This window comes from Eptatretus burgeri, chromosome 5 (genome assembly GCF_056783735.1).
Source record: "Eptatretus burgeri isolate ZD-2024b chromosome 5, Ebu_testis_v1, whole genome shotgun sequence".
Lineage (NCBI taxonomy): Eukaryota > Metazoa > Chordata > Myxini > Myxiniformes > Myxinidae > Eptatretus > Eptatretus burgeri.
Window position 1 is genome coordinate 79,310,594 of NC_140965.1, and position 25,684 is coordinate 79,336,277.

Sequence of the window (25,684 nt, forward strand, 5' to 3'; positions counted from 1 at the left end):
GATTGGAAGGGATGATCAAGACCAGAAGATAATTAAAATCAAGAGGCCTCTGTACCTCTCTGATAGGGCAATGTTTTAAAAAACAAAACATTTAATGGGTCTTTAAAATATAGCACCAGGTTGCACTGAATGTATTATTGCCTTCCCCAGCTTTGATGTACAGTGTTTTTGGAGTTGGATTAGAGTATGTGCGTGGAGCTGAGGATGAGCTCAACACACTTGCAGGGGGTACCTGCACAGGAATGTTGTACAAATCTACAGGTACATCACAGCCACGCCACTTGAGCGGTTCTCACCCATGTCTGGTTTCTAAATTGTGAAAACCCATGTGATTGTTGCTCTGTCGAATGTGCTTGCAATGCACAATTGTGCACCCTCTTTACACATCTTAAACTTGTGCAACTGCCTCGCACGCTTCCCCTTCGAGGGATTAATTTCCAACAGGAACGTGTCCAATTCTGCTTTTGCATTTCGTTTTCTAGGTGGACTACGGGGCTTGGCTCGTGGAGGATTAGCTGGCTTGACGCTCTCCAGTCTTTATGCCATTTATAACGGCTGGGACAGAATAAAAATCTACCTGCAGAGGCAAAGAGTCTGACTCAGAGGTTGTACAGCACCACGAGCCAGCCAGTGAAACAACACAAGATATTGATGTTATTCGTCTTGGATAACTTGAGAAGAAATATGCTGTTGCTGTTTTCTTGTTTTTGTTTTCCAAACCTTGTCACAATTAGATTTGAGAGGTAGAAGGGAAGGGGTTTTCCTGCCTTTTATTGTTTAACTTTGCCCTCATCTTTTTGTTTAAATTAAAAATTTCTACATATGCACTTTTTTTGTTTGTTTTGATGTCTGTTTGTCAAAATTAAATTACCATGCAAGCAAAACTTTTCAAGCAGTCCAACATGGACAGGCAGGACTTAAATTCAAAGTACGCACTCAAACCAGCCATGCTGTCAAGCCGCAAGGCCACATTTGATCCTTCCCATTACATGATGAATGCCTCCATGTCTGATAAAAATGCAACATTGAGACGTGCGCTTATCATTACTAATATATTTTCTTGCCTTTCTGAGTTGGCTGTTAACACCGTATGATCGCTGCAGTTTGTGGAAAGCAACTATTCCGACTTGTGTAAAAGGAATGATCTTGCACGAAAGATAGTTTTGACATGGGATAAAACCGGTTTTATTTGCACCTTCAAATCAAATACAGCACTCCGTCAACTTGTGCTAAAACAAATAATCAACCAGCTGGAAACAATCTGAAAGCAACACAGCTGATAAACTTCATGGCAAGAACTGGCATCGCAACAGAGACTATAAACGTGTTTCGGTTGATCGTAGACAAACATTCTGAGGCAGTTGCTCATCACCCTCTGAATAGCCAGCGATAGATTCTCAATCTATCCCGAACACTGAATCAGTTTATTTTCAACTACTGTGTCAAAGGAGGATGTCATCCTGTGAATGAACACCAAATTGGATTCACCCATGCTGTTTTCTTTCATTATGCCAAATGAGTTCAGCTATTGGAGAGAGTAATTTGAGGAAAGGGGGAAGACAAAAACAAAAATCCTCTTTTAGGTATTATAATAAAATGGGCAAAACGACCATCCAAACATTAAACCTTGGTCTCTTTCAGATGAGACTTGGGTCTTGATTATGACTGGCACAATGCATATTTTGAGCTCTGGTTTTCTGCTCAGACAAAATTTAAGTAAAGTTTAAGAAGGTATTTTGCATGGTCAAACATCTGAATACACTCGTTTAGTGATCCTGTTCTCCTCTGTCCCCGACTTTTACGATCGACCAATCAGCATTTCATTCTTCCACAGGTTGTGCATACGCATGGTATTATGGGAGGATTGATTCTTGTCTACACAAAACTGATCATCAGGTCGACTCGAATCAGGATTATCAACCAAAAGCAAAATCTTTATAAAGGGGATTTGTGTCAGAACAGCTTTAGATTAGAACAATATATATTGCAGAGAGAAAAGGTGCATCCAACAAACCATGGTAACGAGATACATCCTGCTCAGTCAGTATTAAACAAGCAAGAGCAGATTAGGTCTCAGGCAGCTTTTTACCATCTCGCCAGCAGGCTTCCTCAAATTAATAGACCCCAGGCCTCAATACGTGCCCACTGTTATTCCCAAGGTGTCTCCATCAGTTTTTGTTCACGTGCTGTGATGGGTCAATTGAGGGATTTATGATACTGACCTTCAGAAAAAATGCCAATCGCATCATTGACGGTCTACCCTGCTCTTCTTCATGATCTGTTGTATGAATGAGGGTGGGGGTGAGTAAATGCGTGTTCGTTCTTTTTGTGTTTCCGGGGCATGGGCATGGCTGCCTGTGTATGCGGGTTCAATGTGTTGATGTGTAGATTGGGTCATTTATGGAGTTTAGGTTGAGTGTTGTGTGGGCATGGGCACGGCTTTGGGCATCAAGTATTGCTTCCACTCCCCCACCCTGCTCACCTTGTCCAGTTATTTGCACCACCCATTTTTTCCATTTGTATCAAAAGTGTATCATGCAAGTATGTCCAGTGTCTCACCAGTTAAACTACCCTCTCTGCCCTTGACGTGCCATGCCTTGTCTAATTGGGGAGACACTGGACACTCACATGATATACTCTTGATACAAATGCAAAAAAATGGATGGTGCAAACAACTGGACAAGGTGAGCAGGATGGGGGAGGGGGAAGCAATACTTGATGCCCAAAGCCGTGCCCATGTCCACACAACACTCAACCGAACCTCCATAAATGACCCAATCCACCCCGTCCCCACATTGAACCCGGATGCATAGCAAGCCATGTTCGTGCCCCAGAAACACAAACGAGAATGAACACACATTTACTCATCCACATACTTACACACACCACCAGATCAAGAATGAGTAAAGAGCGGAGCAGACAATTGATGATGCAATCGGCATTTTTGCTTTAGGCCTGCACAATAAAAACACCAATCATTTGACCTCTCGTGCACATGACCAGAAACCAATGGCCACGTCTCAGGGATAAAAGCAGATACGTGCTGTGGCTTGTGGTCTATTGGCCTGAGGAAGCCTGTTTAAGTGGGTGAAATGTCACCTGAGACTGGATCTGCTCTCGCTTGTGTATTACTGGATTATCAGGGTAGATAGTTACTTTTTTTGGTTGAATGCATATTTTTCTTTCAAAATCTTTTCTTCTTTAAGTATAATTGCAACAGCCCCTATCTTATATCATATATGTATATATTACTGCTAAAACAAAGCAAATGAAAGTGAAGATATTGCAAGGAATATGAGAAACGGCCCAAACTTTGGAGCAAAATAAAATCTCGGAAATCAGGCCTCAGTTCAAGGATCCGTTTCTGAAGCTGAATACGAGGGAGGTTCAAATTTGACCTGCATTGGCTTGTACAACATTTACTTGTCATGAATGATTATGCTTACTTTAAAATAACTTATCAAATGTAACAACTTCATTTTGAAAACGAGATATTCAAACAGACTTCTATGTTTGCGTTGTTGGTCGGTGTTGCCACGGTGGTTAATTCTCGACACGTTTGCATCCACCAGTCGAGTGATTTGCACCAGTCTAACTTCCTCGATAGGCAATCGGCACCGTACACTGCAGCCAGGCTTTATGCCCTTCTCAGCTCATTTTCCACTACGTTTCAACATCACAAGAAGCCTGCCATTTATGGGTGTCGGTTAACAACACACTCGGGATAAATCCCCTCACATTGCGTACATTACTTTGCCCTTTTAACAAGCAAATGTCTCAAATTGAACGACCGAGCTGTTACATAAATTTATTTCTCCACTGAACGTCCACCTCGATTAGGAGCTAAAAAGTAATATTCAGTTTGTCCTTTCCCCCCTTGCTTTGCAAATGACACAAATCGATCTGCAGCACTACCTCTTGTTGCCATGGGAAATTACCCCTCACCCCTCCTTTTTCCCTTCCATGGGAATTTTAATGCTTTTATCTTCATCATAGTTTATACCATAAAAACTTCAATTTTAAACAAGGCTTCAACCACCCTCCTGCCGTCAAACTCCATGAAAGGCATTTGTTGCAATGGGATGGAGGTTTGTTGAACCCTTTACCCCCGGAATGCATGGAATTTAAGGCAAAGTAAACACCGATTTCAAAAAAACCGAACCGTCCGTTTCACTTAAAGTTTAAACTCACCATCGAGGGAGGGAGCAGCGTTTAAAATGTATTACGTGACGTCACTGTTCCATGATCAACTGGGGACTCTCAATTACAAAGCCTGGCTCCGAACACCGACAGTGTGGAATTTAACGTTTCATGATCGGCTCAAGTATGAACTGAACCAAAAAACAGCAAAAAAAGAAAATCGGTTTTAAAATGTTCTCATTTTGAAGATAAAGTATGACTGCTTTCCTTTAAATGTTGGTGTTCCGTGCAGTCGAGCCAATTATGTTGACTCGAGGGAGGTGGTGGTGGTCTCATCTCATAATTAAAAGGCGTTAACAACAAAAAAGTGAAATAAAGAATGAATTTCAAATCACCAAAACAAAACAAACAAAAAAAAGCTTCCAATGATTTGCTCCAATTGAGAGTAATGAAGCAACGATTCAAGGTTCATCTTCTCAAACCTGAAAAGCACACAAAACGGTTCAGACGAGTGTAGGCTGTGAAAAACAATGCATTCACTTTGTTTGCCAAGAAGATCAACTTGCCTTTGAATCAAGTAGCCACTTCGTCAAGTCCTTTTTCAGCTGGCGTTGAGATAAAGTGCAATAAAGTGTCTCCATTTCCTTCTCTTTCTGCAACATGCCACCACATGGTATTTGGTTACAAAACAGCCATATCAGTAGCAAAAGAGGTGGGGGGGGGAGTATTTATGGGGAAATTGCATTCTACATCAGCAACTCCATTTCTCACTGTCCATATACTGCTCTTACAACTCCCAAACCCCAGAAGTACCTCCTGGCTGCAACTTCCACCAGTCGAGTGACAAAACTGATCCCCTAACCCTTCCAAAACGGATCCCCTAACCCTTCCAAAACGGATCCCCTGATCCCCTTCCACCAACTAACCCTAACCCTCTGAACCCACCTCATGTACAGTATGTCTGTTTTACAGTCGTCCAAATAGTGACATCTCTCTCAACCACTCATACAAACACCTCTCTTCCTCATTTGTGGGGATTTCAATTGTCACCATGCCAATCGGCTGGATGGTGGGTGGTACTTCAACAAGGGACTCCTGTGAATCCATAGGACTGACTCAATCTGTAAAGTTTCCAACACACGTTTCTGTCAATGGCAAACCCTCCCTTATGGATTTGGCGATGAAGAACTTCTCCGCTAATGTCTCTTGCTCTTCTTCTGCTCCAATTGGTTCATCTGATAATTTGCTTGTGAAGGTCAACATCTCTCCAGCCATTCTTGGAGAACAGCCTCATCACCATCAAATCTAGCAGTTCACTCAGGCAAACTGGCAGGTACTGCAATCAGCCATTGTACTTCATGACTGGTATCCTTAATCTACCACCCCTGATATTAACCCAGTCTGAGAATTCTTCCACAGAAACCTCCTCTCCCTTATGCACACTCATCCTATCTAGTCTTCAGTTATCATACACATCCTCGTGCCCATGGTACTCTGAATCCTGTCGCAAGGAAGTTGCCGTCTCTTCCTGGAAGGCAAATCTGATTAAAGGAAACCTCAGATGATTCCACAAACCACAAGTTAGTGTTTTCTCAGGAGAGCCAGAAAACATCTGTCCAACCTCAAGATTGAACTTTCAAACTTGTCTCCCTCCTCTAAAATCTGGTGGTGCCTTGTTAAATCTGTCTATGGAATATCCTCCCCCTCCATCCCTTCCCTCTCCTCAAATAGCACCACAGCAGACTTCACTTGTGAGAAGGCTGAATGCCTCAATTCTGTTTGCTTCCAAATCTTGTTAAACCCAAATGCTTTTGGACTGTCTTTTGCACCTAAGAATGTGGAGAAGTTTCAGGCAACCCGAGGTGCTGATTCTGCGAATGGACCAGATGGCATCAACTCAAGTGTCCTAAAAACCTGCTCTGCTGCTCTTGCATGTCTTCTTTCTTCCTTTTTCCATCTATCATTTGCCCGAGGTTACCTGCCATCTGCTTGGAAATCAGCCAACATCACGAAACACTTTTTTTTTTTTTAAAGGTACAATAACTGATCTCCTTAGCTACAGACCTATCCACTTCCAATAATCAGCAAGGTCCTGTAATTCATCATCATAGTTGATCCTTCCTTTTCTCCAACAACCTCATCACAGATAATCAATTTGGATTCACACCAGGTAACTTTACCTTGGACAATGGGCATGCTGCTTCTACTCTCCCAACAATGGATGGAGGCCCTCAATATCAGACATGAGATAAGAGTTGTTTCTCAAAACATATCTCAAGCTTTCAATAGTCTGGCATCCTGCCTTGCTCTCCAAACACTCTGCCTGCAGCATCCAAGACCAACTCCAGTCTTGGGTTACTGACTTCCTCGACTCTTGTAGCCAATGTGTGGCTCTCAACGAAATCTTCATCTCCTCTCCCTGTAAAGGCTGGAGTGCCCCAAGGTAGTGATCTAAGCCCCATCCTATTCCTAATCTTCTTGAACAACCTCTCTGAATCTCTGGAAAATTCTCTATATCTATTTGCTGATGACCCCACTCTCTACCTTGACATCCCTCATCCTTAAAATAGATGGGGGCAGCAGCTTCATCACTCTTCAGACCTTGACAAAATTACAACCTGGTCAAAAACTTGGAATACATATTTGAACACTGACCAATCTCAATCACAATCTTGCAATCTCCCTCTTTTTAAAGTCTTGTAAACCATCTGGCATACCCTCCCATTTACTTTCTTATCACTCCTCTTGAAGAAGTTCAGTCACTCAAACTATTGGGTCTCACTATCAGCCATGATCTTTCTAAGGCAGACCACATTTCAAAATTGGCCTCCAAAGCCAGCTGCCGACTGGGTATCCTCTGTCGTCCATTTTGTCCCTTGGCCCTGCTGTTGTTTCCCTCATTTTTTTGCTGTTCCTTTTGTTCTGTTGCGTCCTGATCAGTTCTGTGTTCCAGCTCTTCCATGAGCCTTGACACTGCACAAAAAACAAAAAAACCCAAAACACCCCTTCTTAATAACAAGTAGGATTTCAACATGGAACATATCACTTTTGTACTGAAGCATATGAGGCTCCTGGCAAAAAAAAATTCATTAATATAAAAATCTGACCATCTTTTTAATATCCTGAAAATCATTACAATCTTTCAAACTGACAGGCACAGTATACAATCATGGTATGTGTATATGCCCAAAAATGTGAAGAATTCCTCAAAAAATAAACAAGTTCCAAATTTTTGGAGGGAAAGGCCCCTGGCTTCAAGGTAGGAGAACACCGTCACCCTGACACTTCCAGATGAAACAACCCCCCTCCCCTGAAAATTCCAGTGGTGGGCTTGGGCTACAACTCTATATGCATTGCTCAATTCATTGCAGCTATCTTCCAGCAGCAGTGTTTTGTGGCAATGGAAAAAAAAAAATAAAACTCCACAAAACACGTGGCTCATTTAAGAATTTAGAGAAAGATAAAATGTCGATCAACCCTAAAGTACCATTTCATAAATAACATTTTAAAACAATGAAAGAATTAATAATATTTTGTTGATATGAAATTTATAAGAAATTATTTTTTCTAAAAAATTCCCTTTTATCATTATGCAATTTGGACAAAATAACTTCCAGATAGCAAACATTTTTAAACTTCCGTTTTGGACATTTCACGAGCTATTATTAGACTTTCCATGTCAAAAGAACACACGAGGCCCGCCCGCATTGGTCTGCCTTTTGAAACTACCGACCAAACTAGTCCTGTTCTGACGGCCATTGCCATTGCAATTTGAACAATATCCTGTTCATAACAAAACTTAATTGTTCATCTTCCAAAAGCACCGTTGTTCTGATAAAAAATGGCTCTCAATTTATTAAACAAGCGACCAAAGGCCAAATGCAAATTTGCAAAACTCCAAGAGGAGTTTCATATGTAAACGGAAGCTGGAATTGCTTTACTTGGACATATAAAATTTTACCATACCAGTTCGCAGCAGGTGGGGGTGCTCGACTGACACGTATAAAATTTTACCATACCAGTTTACAGTAGGTGGGGGTGCTCTACTTGGACATATAAAATTTTACCATACCAGTTCACAGCAGGTGGGGGTGCTTTACTGACACACATAAAATTTTACCATACCAGTTTACAGCAGGTGGGGGTGATTTACCGACACATATAAAAATGTTTACCATACCAGTTTACAGCAGGTGGGGGTGCTTTACTGACATAAAATTTTACCATACCAGTTTACAGCAGCTGGGGGTGCTTTACTGACATAAAATTTTACCATACCAGTTTACAGCAGCTGGGGGTGCTTTACTGACATAAAATTTTACCATACCAGTTTACAGTAGGTGGAGGTGCTTTACTGGCACGTGCTAAAATTTACCATGCCAGTTCACAGCAGGTGGAGGTGCTTTACTGACACATTAAATTTAACCATACTAGTTCACGGCAGGTTGTGATTGTTTACTGGCACGTATGAAATTTTACCAAATCAGTTTTTGGCACAAATAAATAAAATAAAATAAAAAAATCCTAACTTTCACAGTGGAGTTCTGTCTATTGACAGAGTTAACACCCATGTACTTTTTAAACTTGGTTTAGATTTTGATGTACACTTCAGAGGCTACGTCTGGTGAGGCCTCAATCATAACCGTTTGAGGACTCAACACTTTGGTTAAGCAACTCGTAAAATCATCATGACAGAAGCACAAGTGCATTGCCACTGTGGAATAGTGTATTAAAACAAAATGAAACTTCAAACTTCACAAAGATAACATTGGTATATTTTAACAGCATGGCAGACAAAGTTATGATAAAGTATACTCATTGGGTCAACTTTAATAGCTTGCAGTGAAGCAAATTTTATAAAAAGGCAGCCAAAGAATCTTGCTGCTTGCCTTGAAGTACTCACATGAGATTGCTTCTTAAACAGCCAATGATCCGAAGCAGATTGTTGAACTTTCTGCACATTGTTGCCCTTTGTAGATGAGATAAAGCTCGGAAGATCGGGCTTAGGACCCACCACTTCAACGGGGTCCATATCACTCTGATTTAGCTGTCTACCTCGTCGCCACTCGGAGAGCGGAGTGGACATGATGCAACAGAACTGATTTAATACAGGAGAGACATCTCCCATGGACGTTGTTCCATGAGAAAGGTCACAATGCATAGGATGAAGCCAGGGTTTCAGTATGCTTGCCACTTGATCTCTTCTTTTCATGGTCAGTGTGTTCTGTGACAAAATTCCTTTATACTCCATTTTCTCCTTGTCATGAAGCGATTTGTTGTCAATGCCTTCCTCATCTATGGTATGCATAACAGATTTCTCAGCTTTATCTACATCCATCTCACAATTCATTTTGTTGCTGGTCGATACACCATTCTTGTCTCGCCCTTCCTGCTGGAGCAGCCAGCCAGACAGGACAACACGCTTGCATTCACCATCACATACACACTCACTGAAGCTTCCACACAACTCATTGGCTCGACACACCTGTGGTAGCAAGGATTCAGATGGAACAAGCTGCCTGTGATGCACCTCTCCTGCTGGAACTGTATTTCCACCCCTTTCTCCAATGCAGTGGAGGGTTGCAAGATTTTCTATTTCCACAGGTTTCTCTCGGGAGGTCGGTAAAGAGGCACTCGGGCATCCAACACAGGCTTCCGATTGAATGAAATTTGCAGCAGGTGGAGCAAGCCAATCACGACAGTCATGTTTGTTAATATAGTGTACATCAGGTGAGGCTTGTGAAGAGGACTTGACTTCTTGCTGAAGCCAGTTCGTCATTTTCATGTCTTTGTAGTAAGCTGGGAGAAAACTGTGACTATCTGTGGTCTTCACTGGATGAAGGGGTATGGCAGAAGCCGTTTGTGGAGCTAACTTAGCTTTGTGGTGAAGCCAGTCACTCAACTTCATCTCCTTGTAAAAAGCCGGCAAGACAGTGCAGCTGTCTACATTCTTCTCCAGATTGTCCTGCCCTACATCATCAAAATTAATGAAGTCATCATCACTCAGATCGAGCATTTCCATTGATGAGGATAAATCTACGGATGAAGAACGAATGCGATAATATTTCTGCTCCAGTTCTTGCTCCGCCACGTCACCCTTTCTTTTTTCCGGCTTCGGCCACACGCACAGGTCTTTCTCAACAAGTTTGGCACACTGCACAAAAAAAAAAAAAAGAACACATGTTATAACATGAAAATGCATGCATCTTTCATTTGAATTTTTTTGTTTTAAGGTTACCAAAAATGAAAAACCAAGCATACCTGGCTTGATGATATCTGGTGGCTATCCTGGTGAAGCCAATCTTCAAGGTTTTGACTTGGCATAGGAAATGGAAGCTTATGCAAAGTAGTTCTGCTGGAAGGTTGCATTTGGTGCTTCACAGTTGGTGAGACGTCTGTCTGAATCTTTAAAAAAAGAAAAGGAAAAAGGCACAAGTGGGGGGGGGGGGGGGAGAGAGAGATTGTTGCTCTATTTAAAAGAAAAATGGAAAAATACAAAAAAACCCATGTCGAAAAACACAAATGGTCACAAGGCATGACATTGGGTGATATACAGAAACCAGTGGAAGGTAAAATGACAACCAAATGCAGAGAAAAACCATCAAACTCCCTAAAACTCAATCTTGTTTTGTCGGCATCACGTGGATGTTGATAGCATCATGGCTAAGGAGTACAGCTAAGCCTCTCAAAAACATATTGGTGTGGAGTGTCGATGAGGATGACAGTTAAAACACAAAAGAGCAATCGGAGATTGCAAACCCCCACCAGGACTTGTGTGGGGGTATTTTGTATGGCAAATAAATGGAAGGATGTCCTAAATGAAAGGTATAAATGGTAAAGTTGTAAATATGTAAAGGTCAAAGGGTCTGAAGGTCCAAAGGTCAAAGGGTCTGGAGGTCCAAAGGTCGGAAAAGTTGTAAAGGTCAAAGGGTCATAAAAAGTTGAAGTGATACAAAGGGTGTAATTTAAGGTCCAAAAGGGTCGAAGAGGATTAAAAGGGTCGAAGGTGGTCTCAAAGGTTGTAATGTAATTAATATACAATACACATACAGTAATTGTGTTCTCTGCAGAAAAACAGACAACAAAACAAGGAAACAAACAGACCAAGATGTTACACCCTCTCCTCTGGCAAGGTCAATAAAGGTATGAAATGAGGACAAAGCAGAGTACGTACCGTACAATCGACAGAGCCAAAGCCCATTATGGCATTTCTCAAGGAGGCCACGTCAGCCGAAAATGCAACATCTCGACTCACATCCGCTTTTAGATTGAGAGCAGTGTATCTGTAAAATGGTTTGTGGCACACCAAAAATGTATCACTCCTTTTATCAGCACAAGTCAAAGAGCAAAGGGACAGCATTCACTGGTGAGGTTAAAGGATGATTGTAATTGGTAAGTTTCAAACATCCTGGTGTGTTATGCTTTAAATAAGCTTTGCACATGGTCATTTCATAGCCAATTCAAGATCTTTCCATTTTTCTTTTAAATAGAGTAATATTGACAAGTTAACTTTTAATACAGTACATCATCCATCCATTATGACCATACTCTGTGCAGAGCGTTGGTGCTGCCAAAGCAGACTCCTCAGCTATGAGGCACAATCCTGGACGGGTCGCCACTCCGACACAGGATACCAGCAAGCTGGTACTCATTTTGTCGACCTCAGAAGGATGACAGGCAGAGTCAACCCCACCTGGTTTAATTCAAGAGCTGAGTGAGATTTGAACTCAGGATCCTAGGATCCCAAGCCCACCACCCGAACCATCAAGCAAACACCAGGCATAGTAATATAATAACAGCTCGATATCTGCAGGGCAGGGACATTGTGAGACAATCGTTGTACTCTACATCATAAGGACATGTGACAATGGACAGATCAAACATGGTCGACTGAAATTGAACCTCGGATCCCATGAACTAAATGCTCAGGTGGGAACAGTAAAAAAATTACTCAATGTTCAGCATATAAGCCAAGAGAGACCATCATAACTTATATTTCATCAGCATTTGATAGAGTAGAAGCAGCAATGTTTATCAAAGCTCTCCAACTGATATTTTGGTCACTCAAATAATTTCTGGGTTGGGCATGAAATGTTGGCCAAACTAGAGACAAAGACTTGTAATGAAGCGTGAAGCTACAGATATGATTTCCAAAATATGAGTGTGCACGTCACACACCTTAATAGGCAAGCTGAGACTTGGTCAGCCAAGCTCTTGACTTGCTTCGCTCCTGCCTGCTGCTGTTCTATCAGGCCTTTGAACCTTCCAGAAAGCTGAAGGAAGACAAGATGGGGATGGAGAGAAAAGGGAGAGGGAGGGGTATTATGATAGAGTGGTGTACACAACAGCCAATTTAATTTGGGTCAAAGATCAGTATGCAATGCACTCTTAACCAATTGTTACAGGTCACGGCAAAAAGCCATTCAAGTTTATCAAAAAAAAGTCTAAATACTTTGTCAATCCCGATTCAAGTTATCTCACACACACACACACACACACACACACACACACACACACACACACACACACACACACACACACACACACACACACACACACACACACACACACACACACACACACACACACACAGCGGTCAGTGGCATGCCATCGCAAATCCCCACCTTAAAATAAAATATAATAAATGAAATAAAAGGTTGAATGATGGCAAAACGTTCCACCAGGAATCACCCAATATCACATTTTGAGTTAAATATACATTTTTTGATCCGTGACCTTATGTCCTCACTTCCTGTGACATGAACCGGGTGTCAAATCCAAAAACTCCTTACATATTTCATGCATCCCCCAATGTTGACTGCGTGTACAGTAAGCCCTCAAATATTGCAGGTTCTAATATCGAGGGTTTCGACCAACCATGGGAAACCTATTGTGTTCCAATTCCGTTATTGTGGGATTTCATTTTGACCAATCGCGGTTTTGAAGCTGAGATGAGACTGTTTTTGTCCCTTGCATCTACGATTATCTCCCATTACGAGCCTTGTGTCGTTTCTCATGCACCGTTATTAATGAGCCCAAACGTAAAGCCATGGACAAAGTTTGTTGCACCAAAAGGCAGAGAAAGGTTATGATGTTGCGCAAAAAGATAAGGAGTTGTTAGATCGGTTGGCTCAAGGTGAAAATGCGGCGTCAGTGGGCCACCATTACGGGGTCAATGATTATAGGTAGAAACTGTCCCATTTTACTCTTCCTCATTCCCAAACCTTCATTTTCCAACTCAGTATTCGAACCTTATTCCCAAACCCTCACTTTCCAACACCCGGACTCGAACCCCCGTTCTGACGATTCATTGTCAAACACATTCTCAACAGCAGCTCATGAAACAAATTGAGGCGAAGGGATTTATGCTGGAGCAGGTTTTTTTTTTTGTTACACCGATGAGACAGGATTATTCTGGAAGAGGATATCGTACCTCGTATCTTCCTCTCCGAGCAAGAAAGATAGTTAAGGATCGTGTTACCCTTTTCCATTGTGGCAATGCTGCAGGCGACTTCATCGCAAAGCTAATGCTGCTCTTCCCATCGCTGAATCACCTTCCTCACTCACATCATCCCGAGCTAAATCTTGTATTTTCTATTTACAGCAGAGTACACGACGAACAGTATGTAATGTTCCTACCCTCACCCAGCTCGCTGTTTTGTAATAAATTTAGAAGGTTAAACTCGTTTTTAAATTTACACAGCATGAATTGTGTGCATGCACACACGCGTTTATTAACCGCCGCCATCGAAGATGGATGGAGGTTACCGTTTTCACCCCTTTCTGTTTGTTTGTTTGTTTGTGAACAGTATTACGGAAAACCTCCGACGGGTTTCGACGAAACTTGGTGGGGGGGGGGGGGTTAGGTCTGGTCCAAGGATCATGCCATTAGATTTTGGACTTGGTCCAAAATCCAATATGGCCGCTATGGCGTCCAATTTGAATTTTTTTTTTGCATTTCTACACGTTTTAAGTGATTTCCAACCCCCCCCCCCCAAAAAAAAAATTTAGAGAAAAAAAGCAAATTTTTTTTTCAACAAAATTTCGATTTTTTTTTTTTTTGCATTTCTACATGTTATAATTGATTTCCAACAAAAAAAACACGCCAAAATTATAATTGCAGTCGACTTTGGAACTTCAGGTGGATATACCCACGTAAAATCAATTTCTGTCTCAAGGAATCTAGTTATGACGAATGAATTGAGTATGTAAAAGTTAAGAGTAAAAGGGAAAGTTGCAAACTATAACTCTGTGAGCACTGTTGACGTCAAATTGAATGAATAGGATATCAGGTTCACTTGAGTGACCTAGCAGTATTGGCGGCGGAGGTTTTGCACTCTACCGAGGGATCCCCCTCTAGTTTCAATTGTAATGCGTTTATTTCTGGCTGCCATCAATCTTCCTTGATATTTCCTCAAAGCCCAGGAACCGACCGATTCCCCTCTTCTCCCATTGGCCCTTTCCACAATCGTGGTTTTTAAATAGCGCTGAATTTTCAAGTAACCTAACCCCCACGATATATGAGTGTCTACTGTACTGTTTAAAGTTGCATCAAAACTGCCTTTTTTTTTTAGTACATGACCTTCACCTGACCCGGGGGGGGGGGGGTGAGAGGGGTAGGGCCAATATGATACTGCCCTCACACCTTCTTGCCATGTGATGATCATATTCATAACCACCAAGTTTGGTGAATATCTGCATAACTGTTTTGGAGATGGCGTGCCGAAGGACACAGACAAAGCAGATTATAATACCCACCCCCCCCCATTATATTTTTTTCCAAAAAGCATGGGGATAACAATAGCTTTTGTGCAAGAGGAGGAAAAAAAAAAGCCTCAAACTCCAAAGAGCTCATGGTTACCAAACGTCAATGGTTTCGGCAAGAGTTCGCCTTTCTCAACTCTGCCTGGAATCTGATAAGCAGCATTTGTGCCACATTGGTAACTTGCTGGAACAATCATCAAGATATCTCAATGTTGAATTTGCTTGCAGGATACAACGATTCTATGAATGTTTGTTTTTCACATCGCATGTTGTTTGGATGGACTGCTACCAGTTCGGCCAGCCAAGGTGGACAGCAGTCCACGTACAAAAAAAAATTAACGCTGCATCAATTAGTATGCCTACGTACTACTCCAACACTCTCTTCATCCTCTGTACTCTTCCTTTATCATTAGTAATCGTTTGCATCCACACCCCACCCAATCTCACATGCAAATGTAACAAGTGCATAGCCCCTTAAATGCCACAGGTCACCAAAATGGATAACCGTCAATCATGTCTTGAAATTTCATGGAAAACAAGAGCAATGCAAAGAAACCCTCCAGTTACCTCCACCACTGAAGGTGCACCGAGGTTAGGTTTTCACCCGTCTGTCAGTGAGCAGGATATCTCAAAATGTTGTGGACGGATTCAGATGAAATTTGGTGGACAGGCTGGGTGTGTGACAGACAAACTGATTAGATGATTTTTTTGTGAAGATCTGAATTTTTTTTTGTGATTCTTCACCATTGAGAGATAGGGCCAAAAACGATATTGTTGCGGTTCTCGGAACCGCATGCATACAACAGATAGTTGTCCCGAGTCAGTTATTCCATTAATATACGTGTAGTTAGGTCTCTACCTTTTGTCTAGTAGGAAGACAAGGGAGTGTGTTGCGATGGGCTATTCGTTAGGTTATTAAATCATTTTTCCCTTTTATTTTATTCCCTCCTTTTATTTTCTGAGGTAAATTTGCTTCGCTTGCTACCCTCGTCCCACTTACCACAGCGTGCCACCGTCTACCAGGAGTCTCATTTGAGGCAAAATCCCGACGCGCACGTTCGGCTGGACAAACGTTTTAAGCGGCACCACCATCCATCTGCCCAAGGCCAGACATGCACGACATGTCACGTACGTTTTGCACCCAGGTGGGCGGGCTATACCGGCGTCTGGCCGAAACCAGCCCAGGAAGGTGGACCACGTGAAGGGTCGGAGCCAGTCGGAATGCCCGGCTCGGACGATGACGTGGTTTCGGCATGGCTCCTCCGCGGGCTCCGGGCTCTCTAAGGACGGAGGGGTCCTCCGTGAATTGAGGAGGAAAGGGAATTTGGGAGGAATTGAGAACTGAAGGAATTGTGGAATTGAAGGAGTGAAGTGTGTGTTCCTGCCACTCGTCTGACCACACGACGTCGACCAAGCGTCCTGCCTATTGCTCCACCCTCACCGTTTGGACTCCGCCCTTCTCCACTCAAGCTCCTCCTGCAGACACGATCTCGACACGTGCGGCTTTGTCCGAACTACGCAACCATTGTCGGGTACCGCACCACAGAGCATCCCTTCCCCCGAAACGCTCAGGACCCGGAAAACTATAACCTCAACCCCCTTCCTCCCTCGCTGCAAAAGTCTTCTTTTCATTGGGTTTTCTTTGTCTGCGTGTATGTCTGAGTGTGCTGGCGCCTGTTTGTCAAGTAAGCCTGTAGAAGATCTTTGGTTGTTGTTACTGTGAATAATCTCATGTGAAGTCTGCACTGTGTCTGCTTTGAAAGTTGCTTGTATAATTGCTGCACCTCACATCTCTCTCATCTTTCCCTGCGTTACATACCCAATAAACCTTTGTTGTGCCACATGCATTTCCTCGCTTATTGTAAATAAATAATTGTTGTAGAAATGTTCCCAGCTCACCTTTCTTTTCCCTCATTGGTCCAGCATGGTTCCAATCCAGGTTTAGCCGGGTCTTTATTCCCAACGGTTCGTTCCTTCTAGCCGGTACGTCCTTGGCAGTGTCGCTCGGCTGCATCAGATCCGGAAAGGTGATCCGATCCAGTCGAGAGATCCGGTTCGGACAAGGCGTACTGAGGGCGTGGTTCCCCGGTGGTTAAACCGCGTGGTTAATTAGGTAACCCGATTACATAGGCAGAAGGACCCTAGGTCACGCGGTTGAGTTATTGGCATCCAAGGTCGGTTAAGAGACCCGCCGCTTAACAAAACTATCCGTGAGCGATTGCCTACAATTCCAGGGAGTCTGGTGGGAATCGACGTAGCTTCCCCCACCTAGTGGTCTTCTCAACCGACCCCACAACAATATAGCGTGATATTTCAAAAAAATGTATTGGCACGATATGTTCTCATGGATCAGGCATTGCATGGCGGAGGTATATGCTCTACCAAGTGCCTTTCTAGTTATCATTATTATCGTAATAATCAATGCGTGGTGTGTGTGGTGACCAGGTCTGAATAAAAAAAAAAAACACGAGGAACTCAGGCACGGGTGAAGTGGGCTACTGTAAACCCCATCACCCATTGTGCAGTCGTAGCCCCCCCCCCCCAATTGTAAATATACATGTTTACTGAGGGAAGTGTGCTTTTGTACGTTTTATTTTGTATATTCATATCCTCTGTTGGATTTTCAATGGATATTTTTATAATCACAAAGATCTGAATTAATAAATTATAAAACTGGAAGGGCACTGGGTAGAGCGCATACCTCCACCATGCAATGCCTGATTGACGAGAACATATTGAGCCAAATACGTTTTTGAAATATCATGCAATATATTGTTTTTGGCCCTATCTCTCAATGGTGAAGAATCACATTAAAAATTAAATGATTCTCATATCCAGATCCGGATTCGGATCTTCACCAAAATCCAATCAATTCGTCCTTGTCACACACCCAACATGTCCACCAAGTTTCGTCCAAATCTGTCGACAACTTTTTGAGATATTGTGCTATATATCATTTTGTGCCCGATCTCTCAATGGTGAAGAATCACTTAAAAAATTATCGTAGTCGGATCCGGATCTGGATCTTCAACAAAAAAAAAAATAATCAGTTCGTCCTTGTCACAAACCCAACCTGTCCACCAAATTTCAACCAGATCCGTCCAGAACTTTATGAGAAATCCTGCACACAAACAGACAGTGGTGAAAACATAACCTCTTTCCACCTTCGGTGACGGAGGCGATAAAATGATACGATGAAGCACCGCAAAGACAAAGCCCACCGTGCACATCTCAACTTTCCTAGAATATGAAAACATGTACAGAACGAAGAAACATTGGAAAGCTAATACTGTAGAAAACTGGTTCAACTAGCAATGACTTCATAAAATCGTGCAATTCCTATCCAGCGAACAAGTACACAGACTGCACACGATTTTACTGTTCTACATAACAAAGGGCAGCACAACGGTGCACATCCCAGGCTTGTAAAGTTTACCATACTCACACCTCTGATAAATAATAATCTTTCAAGCTCAGCGTACCTTTCATGTTAATGGCAGCTCTGAACTGTTTGAAGCCGATAATGTTCGATAAGCTATTTAATGCCAATAATGATCTTTGCTCAATGCGAGTCGAATGGTATTCCAAATGGTATCTGGAACTGGATTCTTCTTCATCAGATGCTGAACACCGCTTTATTTCCCAAGCACTCATTCATGGGGTGTCGAATAAGTGAAGGGAAATGATTGAGAACGCGAGTTACGTGCCCACCTCGAGAAGCTCAGCAAGCTGATCCTGCAGTGCCTCATCCTTAAGCTGCTCTACAAGCTCCACCTGACTTAGCAACCAAATTTCACGACTTCGGAGGCATTCCTGCTGCCTGCTCATGCAGCAACGGATGCAGTCCCTTGTCTGGGTAAAAAAAACAAAACAAAAAGGGAAGGGAAAGAAACCAAATGAATTTCAACAGCCAAGGATATGAACACAGTAGGAGTAGACACCAGAAGGTGGCTTTCACAAACTCCCCCCTTTATTCCATGCTTAATCACCTTCTCGCCAGCATCTCTCAGGTGTTTTTGGACCCCAATCACATCCGCAATCGTAGCAGCCACTTTATGCTGCGCCACCTGGCAAGCTTCCAACCACTTCGACATTGTGTTCGCTCTTCAAAAGCCGAGATCACCAGCTTCCAAGACGCACGCTGTGGGAAGGGGAAGTGTTTCAAGTAAGATCTTCTTTCAAGATATGCAAACCATAGAATTGCTAGAATCCTTTGAAAATGGTTGTTCTGAGGGGTGGAGGCAGGGGAGAAGCATAAAATAAAGTTTAGAATTGGTGAGAGAGTGAGAGAGATATGTGTGACTCATTCCTAAAGCCACTGTCATTCTTGGCTCTGCATTGAATTCCATAATCCAGTTTGAGAAGCAATTTTGAGAGAAAGGAAAATACTGAACACGCAAGGCCACAAACTCTCTCCCCATCATGCAAGTATGACTACTCAAAGCAGATTAAACATCGAGGTTTCTTTTTATGGTTTTTTTTTTTTTTTGAATTATTTTTGAAAATGTTCACATCAACAGAGGAAAAAAAAAACATTTATTTTTGAAAATGTTGTCCACCCCACATGCATTGTTTGCCCAAGTCTTCGATCTTGGCCTTGATGGCATCCCGCCGTCCCCCCTCCTCCTCTCTTCTGTGTTAAGTGTACTAGCTCTTCCACGAACCTTGACTAATTACACACACACACACACACACACACACACACACACACACACACACACACACACACACACACACACACACACACACACACACACACACACACACACACACACACACACACACACACACACACACACACACAAAAAAAAGAGGAACAACAGTGTCACAAGATTCAATAAAATTTGTTTCATGCAAATAGGAGCTACCGCTGTTGAACTCTCTTCTTCTGGACTCGTTTCAAATACAAAGTTTGCAAATGCTACTCTCAGCTTATCGTATGAAAAGTGTTTTTTGCAGCATGCTACTCGCACTTAGCCTTACGGTTCCGTTTTCCTGGCAGAATACCATCAAATAAAGCACAAATGAGGTCTGTCACGCCAACAACAAAATTAAGGACCAGACTATAGTCTTGACATACTTACTGAAATGCGACCCTTGATCAAAATGTGCTTTCCAGCACAAAGGAGGCGAGACAACAAACATAACCACTCCTTCCCCACCCTCTTCTTCTCCTCAATAGATGACATCAAAATCAGTTACAAGCTCCTCCCCATCCTCATCCTGTAGGTCCACCAATTCCAAAGGGTGTAGCTTATTTCCAGGACAACCACCCCCACCTACACAAGGTCAAAATTATTGAACCCCACAAGCAATTCTGTTACTACCTCGTCGTAAAACGGTATAGCGCCGCACGAGCTTCCACAAAAGGCTGAAGCTGATCAAGGCAGACACGAAACCGTACAAACTTGATGACTGAAAGGAGCACGAACGCGGATTTGCAGACACAAGGAAACCAGATGCACGGAAATCTGAATGTCTGCTCCAACAGACCCCTCCCATCTCAGCCCATTCGTTCCCGGGCCAAATGCCACTCCATCCCGTGTTCGCCATTACCAACAGTCTGGCCTGCACGTCGCATGGCTCCAAGAGCCGGACATTCAAGCGATGAGATACGTCAAAATCAAAGTGCTATTTCAAATCAATAATGCAAATTGCAACTTCAAACTCCTCTTGCAAAAGTTCAAATGCCATCACTTACAATTGTTAAATTGTGTACAAGGTGACAACACTTTCTCTTAAGCTGCTAACACGACCAGACAAGCAAAATCAATGGCCTTCAAACTGAACGTTTTAATACCGAGTGCAGTATAAAGGAAAAGGCAAATCAGCTAATGTACATTCACACCTTCTCTCAACCCATCAGTCGCTAAATACAGTACGATAGTAAAAAAACAGATGTGGCCACAAGATAACATGCAGACTATCTTGAGAAACTGCAAGTTACTCTCTTTAAGAAGGAAAAGCAAGACATAGAAAAGGGATATTTAACATCAAACTGCCCACCAGTTTGACCACTCCTTGGCTTTTTTCACAAGATCTTAGCTATTTGTTGTTCACCTTCACATATAGGTTTTCTATTATGATCGCTTTTCCGAAACCTTGTGAATTCTTGGCTTTTTTCATTGGCTCACCTTGGCATTTATGAAAATGAGGAGTGGTCACACTGCTGCCCACATGCCATATAATCAACATCCCTTTGCAACTTAAAAAAAAAAAAACAAAGAAAGAAAGAAAGATCCAAACCAACACATTGTCTTCCACTTCCATAATACAGTTAACGTATTGGCAGGATCTACATGGCCATGGTATAGGCCCGAAGGCCCACTCGTACAAAACATGCCGCGTGACGTTTTATGTCAAAATCAAAGAAATGCCAGCGATTTACATCCCCTCCAAGAGCGTGAGTGTTCCACGAATGTCCGACTGGTACTGTGCCCGAGCATCCATTTTTCACAATTCACCCCAAGGACCAGACAATTATTCCAGTAATCAATACAGGGACAAAGGAACAAATTATCAAATGACACCGCATGTTCTGTACCCCCCATCGAGCCGGCAACTTGGGCTCAGACGTTGATCATGTACACATAAAAAATGGGGGGTAGGGGGGATTAGAACGAGAAAGCATCCCAAAATGCAAAGCCCATCCGCATCAACTTTGTACTCAAACTAAACTTGATGAAAACAACAGCTAAAACAAGGACAAATGTGTCCAAGAGCAGCGTCATAAAGGTTTTGTAGGCTAAAAAAAATAATAATAATAAAAAACAACAACAACAACTTCCGATATTTCGTCACGTGCCTTGATTAAGCCAATAGCGAGACCCGTCATAATGTATTTACGTATTTATGATATATAGTGTATTTACGGAATTACAATACGATAAATGGAATAACCTTTAAATAGTAACATGAACTTTTCGAAACTTTAAAGCAAATGTCCGAATATATTTAAAAATTCATGATAGACGCTCTCAAAAGGCACCTTCAATGTGAGGATGTCTACATGTGCTTAGTATTTAAGGAGATCCGGATTTTATATGTACAAGAGCCGAGTCCAAGAAGTTAAGGTTTTGTCTGAACAAGAACAAGAAGAACAAGAAGAAGAACAACAACGCCGAGCTCTCTATGAGCAGCGTCTCGCGCAGCGAGTGAGACGCTGCCAAAAACAAAAAAAAGCAAATGGTAAGTTTATTAATTCGTTTCGTGTTCTGCATATTCTCACGATTTAGGTTTGTTGAAAATTTGATGACAAAAGTTCAAATGGTAAAAAAGGTTATGGACAGACAGACGAAGACTGTCGCTGTGACCTCGACCTTTAGACCTCAAAAACAATATGCTTCCAACTTTTGATTGGTGGACCAATTAAACAAGGAAAGGAAATGGTCAATTTGATTGGTTCAACTGCTGTCGAGCAGAGTTTAATCGTTCTTGTTTCAGAACATTTACTGCAAATAAATAAATAATATAAACTATTGCCATAACAAGAATTTTGAACTTTTTTTTTAAACAAGACCGAACAATTATTATCAATCACCAGGGTATGTAAATTTATGTAGAACTGAAACCCGGTGTGGACTGGCTGACGAACAGCAAAAACCTATTGTGATGGTAATGGTGATGGTGATGGTGCCGTGTTAAACCGGCTGCACACTAACAGATGCAATGTACAACAAGATCGTCTGCGACAGTTTAGTCAGTCGTGTAATGTGCGGCGATTGACAACCAGTCAACAAGGCAATTTACTAGCCGACGTGACACGAGACAGTCGGAAACAAATATTGTAAAATCCGGCTTTGTCGGAAACTGCCACACACTACGCAACTGTCGATGACACCATTGTCAGAAAACAAAATGGCGATGAAGAAATGCAGGAAGAGGAGAAGGGTGAAGGCTCTGAGCACTGCTGCCTTGACACCAATGCCGGTACATCGTCGACGGCGTGTCACGAGAAAGAAGCGGCTGTGAATAAAGTCCTGGGTGACGAGAAGGCCGGCTCGGGGAGCGTTCAACAACTTGCCGCAGAGAACTCGTGCTACCTTACAGAGGATGTATCTGACACTCTTTAAAGAGCTAGTGGAGCGTGACAATCCATGGATTTGCTGGAATGGCTGTCCACCCCTTGTCTGGGTAAAATTTACGGGCTTGCTTGCAGGAGAAGCATGACATTCAGGGGAACCATCTCAGCTGCAGAAAGGGTCCAATAACTTTGAGGGTTTTTTTTGGGCATTCCACTTTGAATACGATTTACTGCTACAGTCACACAGGCAGGCGTGATCCCACCACAAATCAACGACTTGGTCCTCTCTCCCTTCTGAACAAAAGTCCGCCGTATTGACGCTATGGCCAGAAGTCACTGAAAGCTGAAGTTCAGTGGGTCAATGCATTGCGCCAGGTTGGCGAATGTCATAGCCGTACACGACACAACTGTCGTCAACAACTCGTCGTAAAATTTGAACGTGTTCAATATTAACGACGATCGCCAACGTACCTGAAAACATTGACTCTGGTCGTCAACCGTGGCACATGACACGATTTTATCAAACGCTTCCACAGACTAAACGGTCGCAGACTGTCTTGATGCGTTGCGTTGGCTTGTGTACGGTGGGCTTAATACGGCACCATTACAATAGCCTTTTGTGCTGCTTAGGGAATGTGTGAGGCTAACAAGTCACCAAATAAATTGCCACATCCATGTACATCATGAAAAATACATCAGTAATGGTTTGTATGAAGTAAACACTCAACCCGTCTCATCACTATCATCAATGCGTCTACACACCGGTGATAAAGGCACAACTTGCATGGTTAAATATCTTTCCCTCCGCCACCAAAGGTGAAGGAGGTTATGTTTTCACCCACTTTCTGTCTGTGGCTGTTTGTGTACAGGATATCTCTAAAAGTTGTGCACAGATCCGGATGAAACGTGGTGGACAGATTGGGTGTGTGACAAGGACGAATTGATTCGATTTCGGTGAAGATCGGGATCTAATGTTTTTTTAAGTGATTCTTCACCATTGAGAGATAGGAATAGACAGCAAGTCATCTCAAACATGTATTGGGCCCCGACACGTTCGCGTGGATCAGGTGTTACGGGGTGGAGGTACGTGCTCGACCGGGTGCCCCTCCAGTTAAACATTAAATGTTGTGGCCATAGAACGCAGAATGTGCATTCATCACTTGTTACGGTTAAATCAGACAACTTTGCTCCAATTTCCTTTCGAACAAAATCAGGCATTTAACTGCAGCTTGTAGTCGTGGTATATAGATCGTGTCAGATTTGAGAACAGACGATCTATATCAAAGTCGATCTCATGGTGTTCAAATATCGTGAAATCAAACGAGTGACGTCGGTCGTTATTGAAGTTCAAGATGACACGATTTATGAAGTTTATGGGCTTGTTTGCAGGCCTTTTGCACACTCAAAGAACGGACTTTGGTAAGAATAAAAGGCCCGGTCGTCGGGTCTCCAAGGAGATGTACGAGGGTCAAAAGTCGTTGAAACTACAAAGACCATCATGTCCACAAGAGATCGTGCCGTTATTCAGGTTCCCAATAACAACAAATAACTGGTTGTAGTTGAGAAAGACCCATATCCAAAACTGAAGGCACCACCGAGTCCTGGTGCCCGTCCACAAGGTACAAGGCTCAGTTGCACCATTTGGAGCACCCAGTGGTTATCTATACATCTCCAGGACTGCGCAAGCATCGTGTGTCCGAAGTCGAGAATGGTCTCCAGGGGAACCGAGGGTGAGGAGTGAGGGCAGAGGGGTAGAGGGTTAGAGGGTTAGAGGGGCAGAGAAGCAGAGGGGCAGAGGGGCAGAGGGGCGAGGAGTGAGGGGCAGAGGAGTGAGAAGTGAGGGGCGAGAAGTGAGGGGCGAGAAGTGAGGGGCGAGAAGTGAGGGCAGAGGGGCGAGGGCAGAGGGGCGAGGGCAGAGGGGCGAGGGCAGAGGGGCGAGGAGTGAGGAGCGAGGACAGAGGGGCGAGGGGCAGGGGGACGAGGGGCAGGGGGACGAGGGGCAGGGGGACGAGGGGCAGGGGACGAGGGGCAGGGGGACGAGGGGCAGGGGGACGAGGGGCAGGGGGACGAGGGCAGGGGGGCGATGGCAGGGGGGCGAGGGCAGGGGAGCGAGGTGGCGAGGACAGAGAGTTGAGGGGTGAGGACAGTGGGCATCACCACGACTCCATTAAACAGATGGTTACACCTATCGTGGTTTATAATTCGGTTGAGACGCTTCACTGCGGTTGCACAAAAACTCTGAGAACGCGAGAGGATCATTAAATTTTGCAGTAAACGTGTAAACGGGTCCAACAGGGTAAAATCGCGAGAACAGGTAAAGTACAAATAGAGATTTTCAAATCACAAAAACTCAACTTCACAATCAATATAAATCCGATCCGTTTAATGAACGAATCTTCATTTCTATCCCGTGTCACACGTTCCATGAAACAATGGCGTCTCCAAACTCAGCATTTCAAATAAATAAATAATCAGCTGAAGGAAACCCTTATTCCAAGCACGAAACGAATCGACTAAAGAACATTTACCTGAGCTCAGTGACTCAATCAAATGTCTCAGATGAGATCAAATCGAAGCGGGAGATTAAGAGTCCAGAATGATTACAAGACCCACAGAAGAAAAGAAAAAAAGAAAGAAAAAAAAAACCCAATATGGGTGAGGAGGACGAGGATGAGGAAGAAGAAGAAGCATAAAACACACGTGACCGTATTATATAAATTTTATTCTTCTTCTTCTCCTTTCTGAACCTCTTCCTCT

General features: G+C 43.0%; 2 protein-coding genes across 4 annotated transcripts in view; one reads left to right on the forward strand and one right to left on the reverse strand.

Annotated features, from left to right (window-relative positions):
* The window catches only part of LOC147026771 (mitochondrial import inner membrane translocase subunit Tim23-like), a 37,697-nt gene extending 36,870 nt beyond the window's left edge, over positions 1-827 (forward strand). The window contains exons 6-7 of the mRNA XM_085882576.1: positions 151-261; positions 483-827. Of these exons, the coding sequence (XP_085738702.1) occupies positions 151-261; positions 483-598 (227 nt within the window). The 3' untranslated portion in view covers positions 599-827. The remainder of the gene's footprint in view (positions 1-150; positions 262-482) is intronic.
* Positions 828-1,158: 331 nt separating this feature from the next.
* Positions 1,159-25,640, reverse strand: NCOA4 (nuclear receptor coactivator 4). Of its 3 annotated transcripts, none has more exons than XM_085882570.1 (9): positions 25,456-25,640; positions 18,894-19,045; positions 18,616-18,756; positions 12,319-12,413; positions 11,315-11,423; positions 10,402-10,545; positions 9,044-10,294; positions 4,707-4,793; positions 1,159-4,622 (listed from the first exon to the last, which is right to left on the reverse strand). In XM_085882570.1, exons 2-9 carry the CDS (start codon positions 18,996-18,998, stop codon positions 4,617-4,619), a joined length of 1,938 nt encoding a protein of 645 aa, XP_085738696.1. In that variant the 5' UTR covers positions 18,999-19,045; positions 25,456-25,640; the 3' UTR covers positions 1,159-4,616. The 3 variants fall into 3 exon arrangements, with proteins under 3 accessions (XP_085738696.1, XP_085738697.1, XP_085738698.1); XM_085882571.1 differs by lacking the exon at positions 25,456-25,640 and adding an exon at positions 19,989-20,171; XM_085882572.1 differs by lacking the exon at positions 25,456-25,640 and adding an exon at positions 19,469-19,573.
* Positions 25,641-25,684: the final 44 nt, after the last annotated feature.

Excerpts from the sequence above, each read along its gene's own strand:
- NCOA4 (XM_085882570.1), bottom strand. The coding sequence starts at position 18,998 with ATGTCGAAGTGGTTGGAAGCTTGCCAGGTGGCGCAGCATAAAGTGGCT. Across the intron at positions 10,295-10,401 it reads ACCAGATATCATCAAGCCAG|TGTGCCAAACTTGTTGAGAA; the intron begins GTATGCTTGGTT and ends TTTTTTGTGCAG. Across the intron at positions 4,794-9,043 it reads TGTTTAAGAAGCAATCTCAT|AAAGAGAAGGAAATGGAGAC; the intron begins GTGAGTACTTCA and ends GGCATGTTGCAG.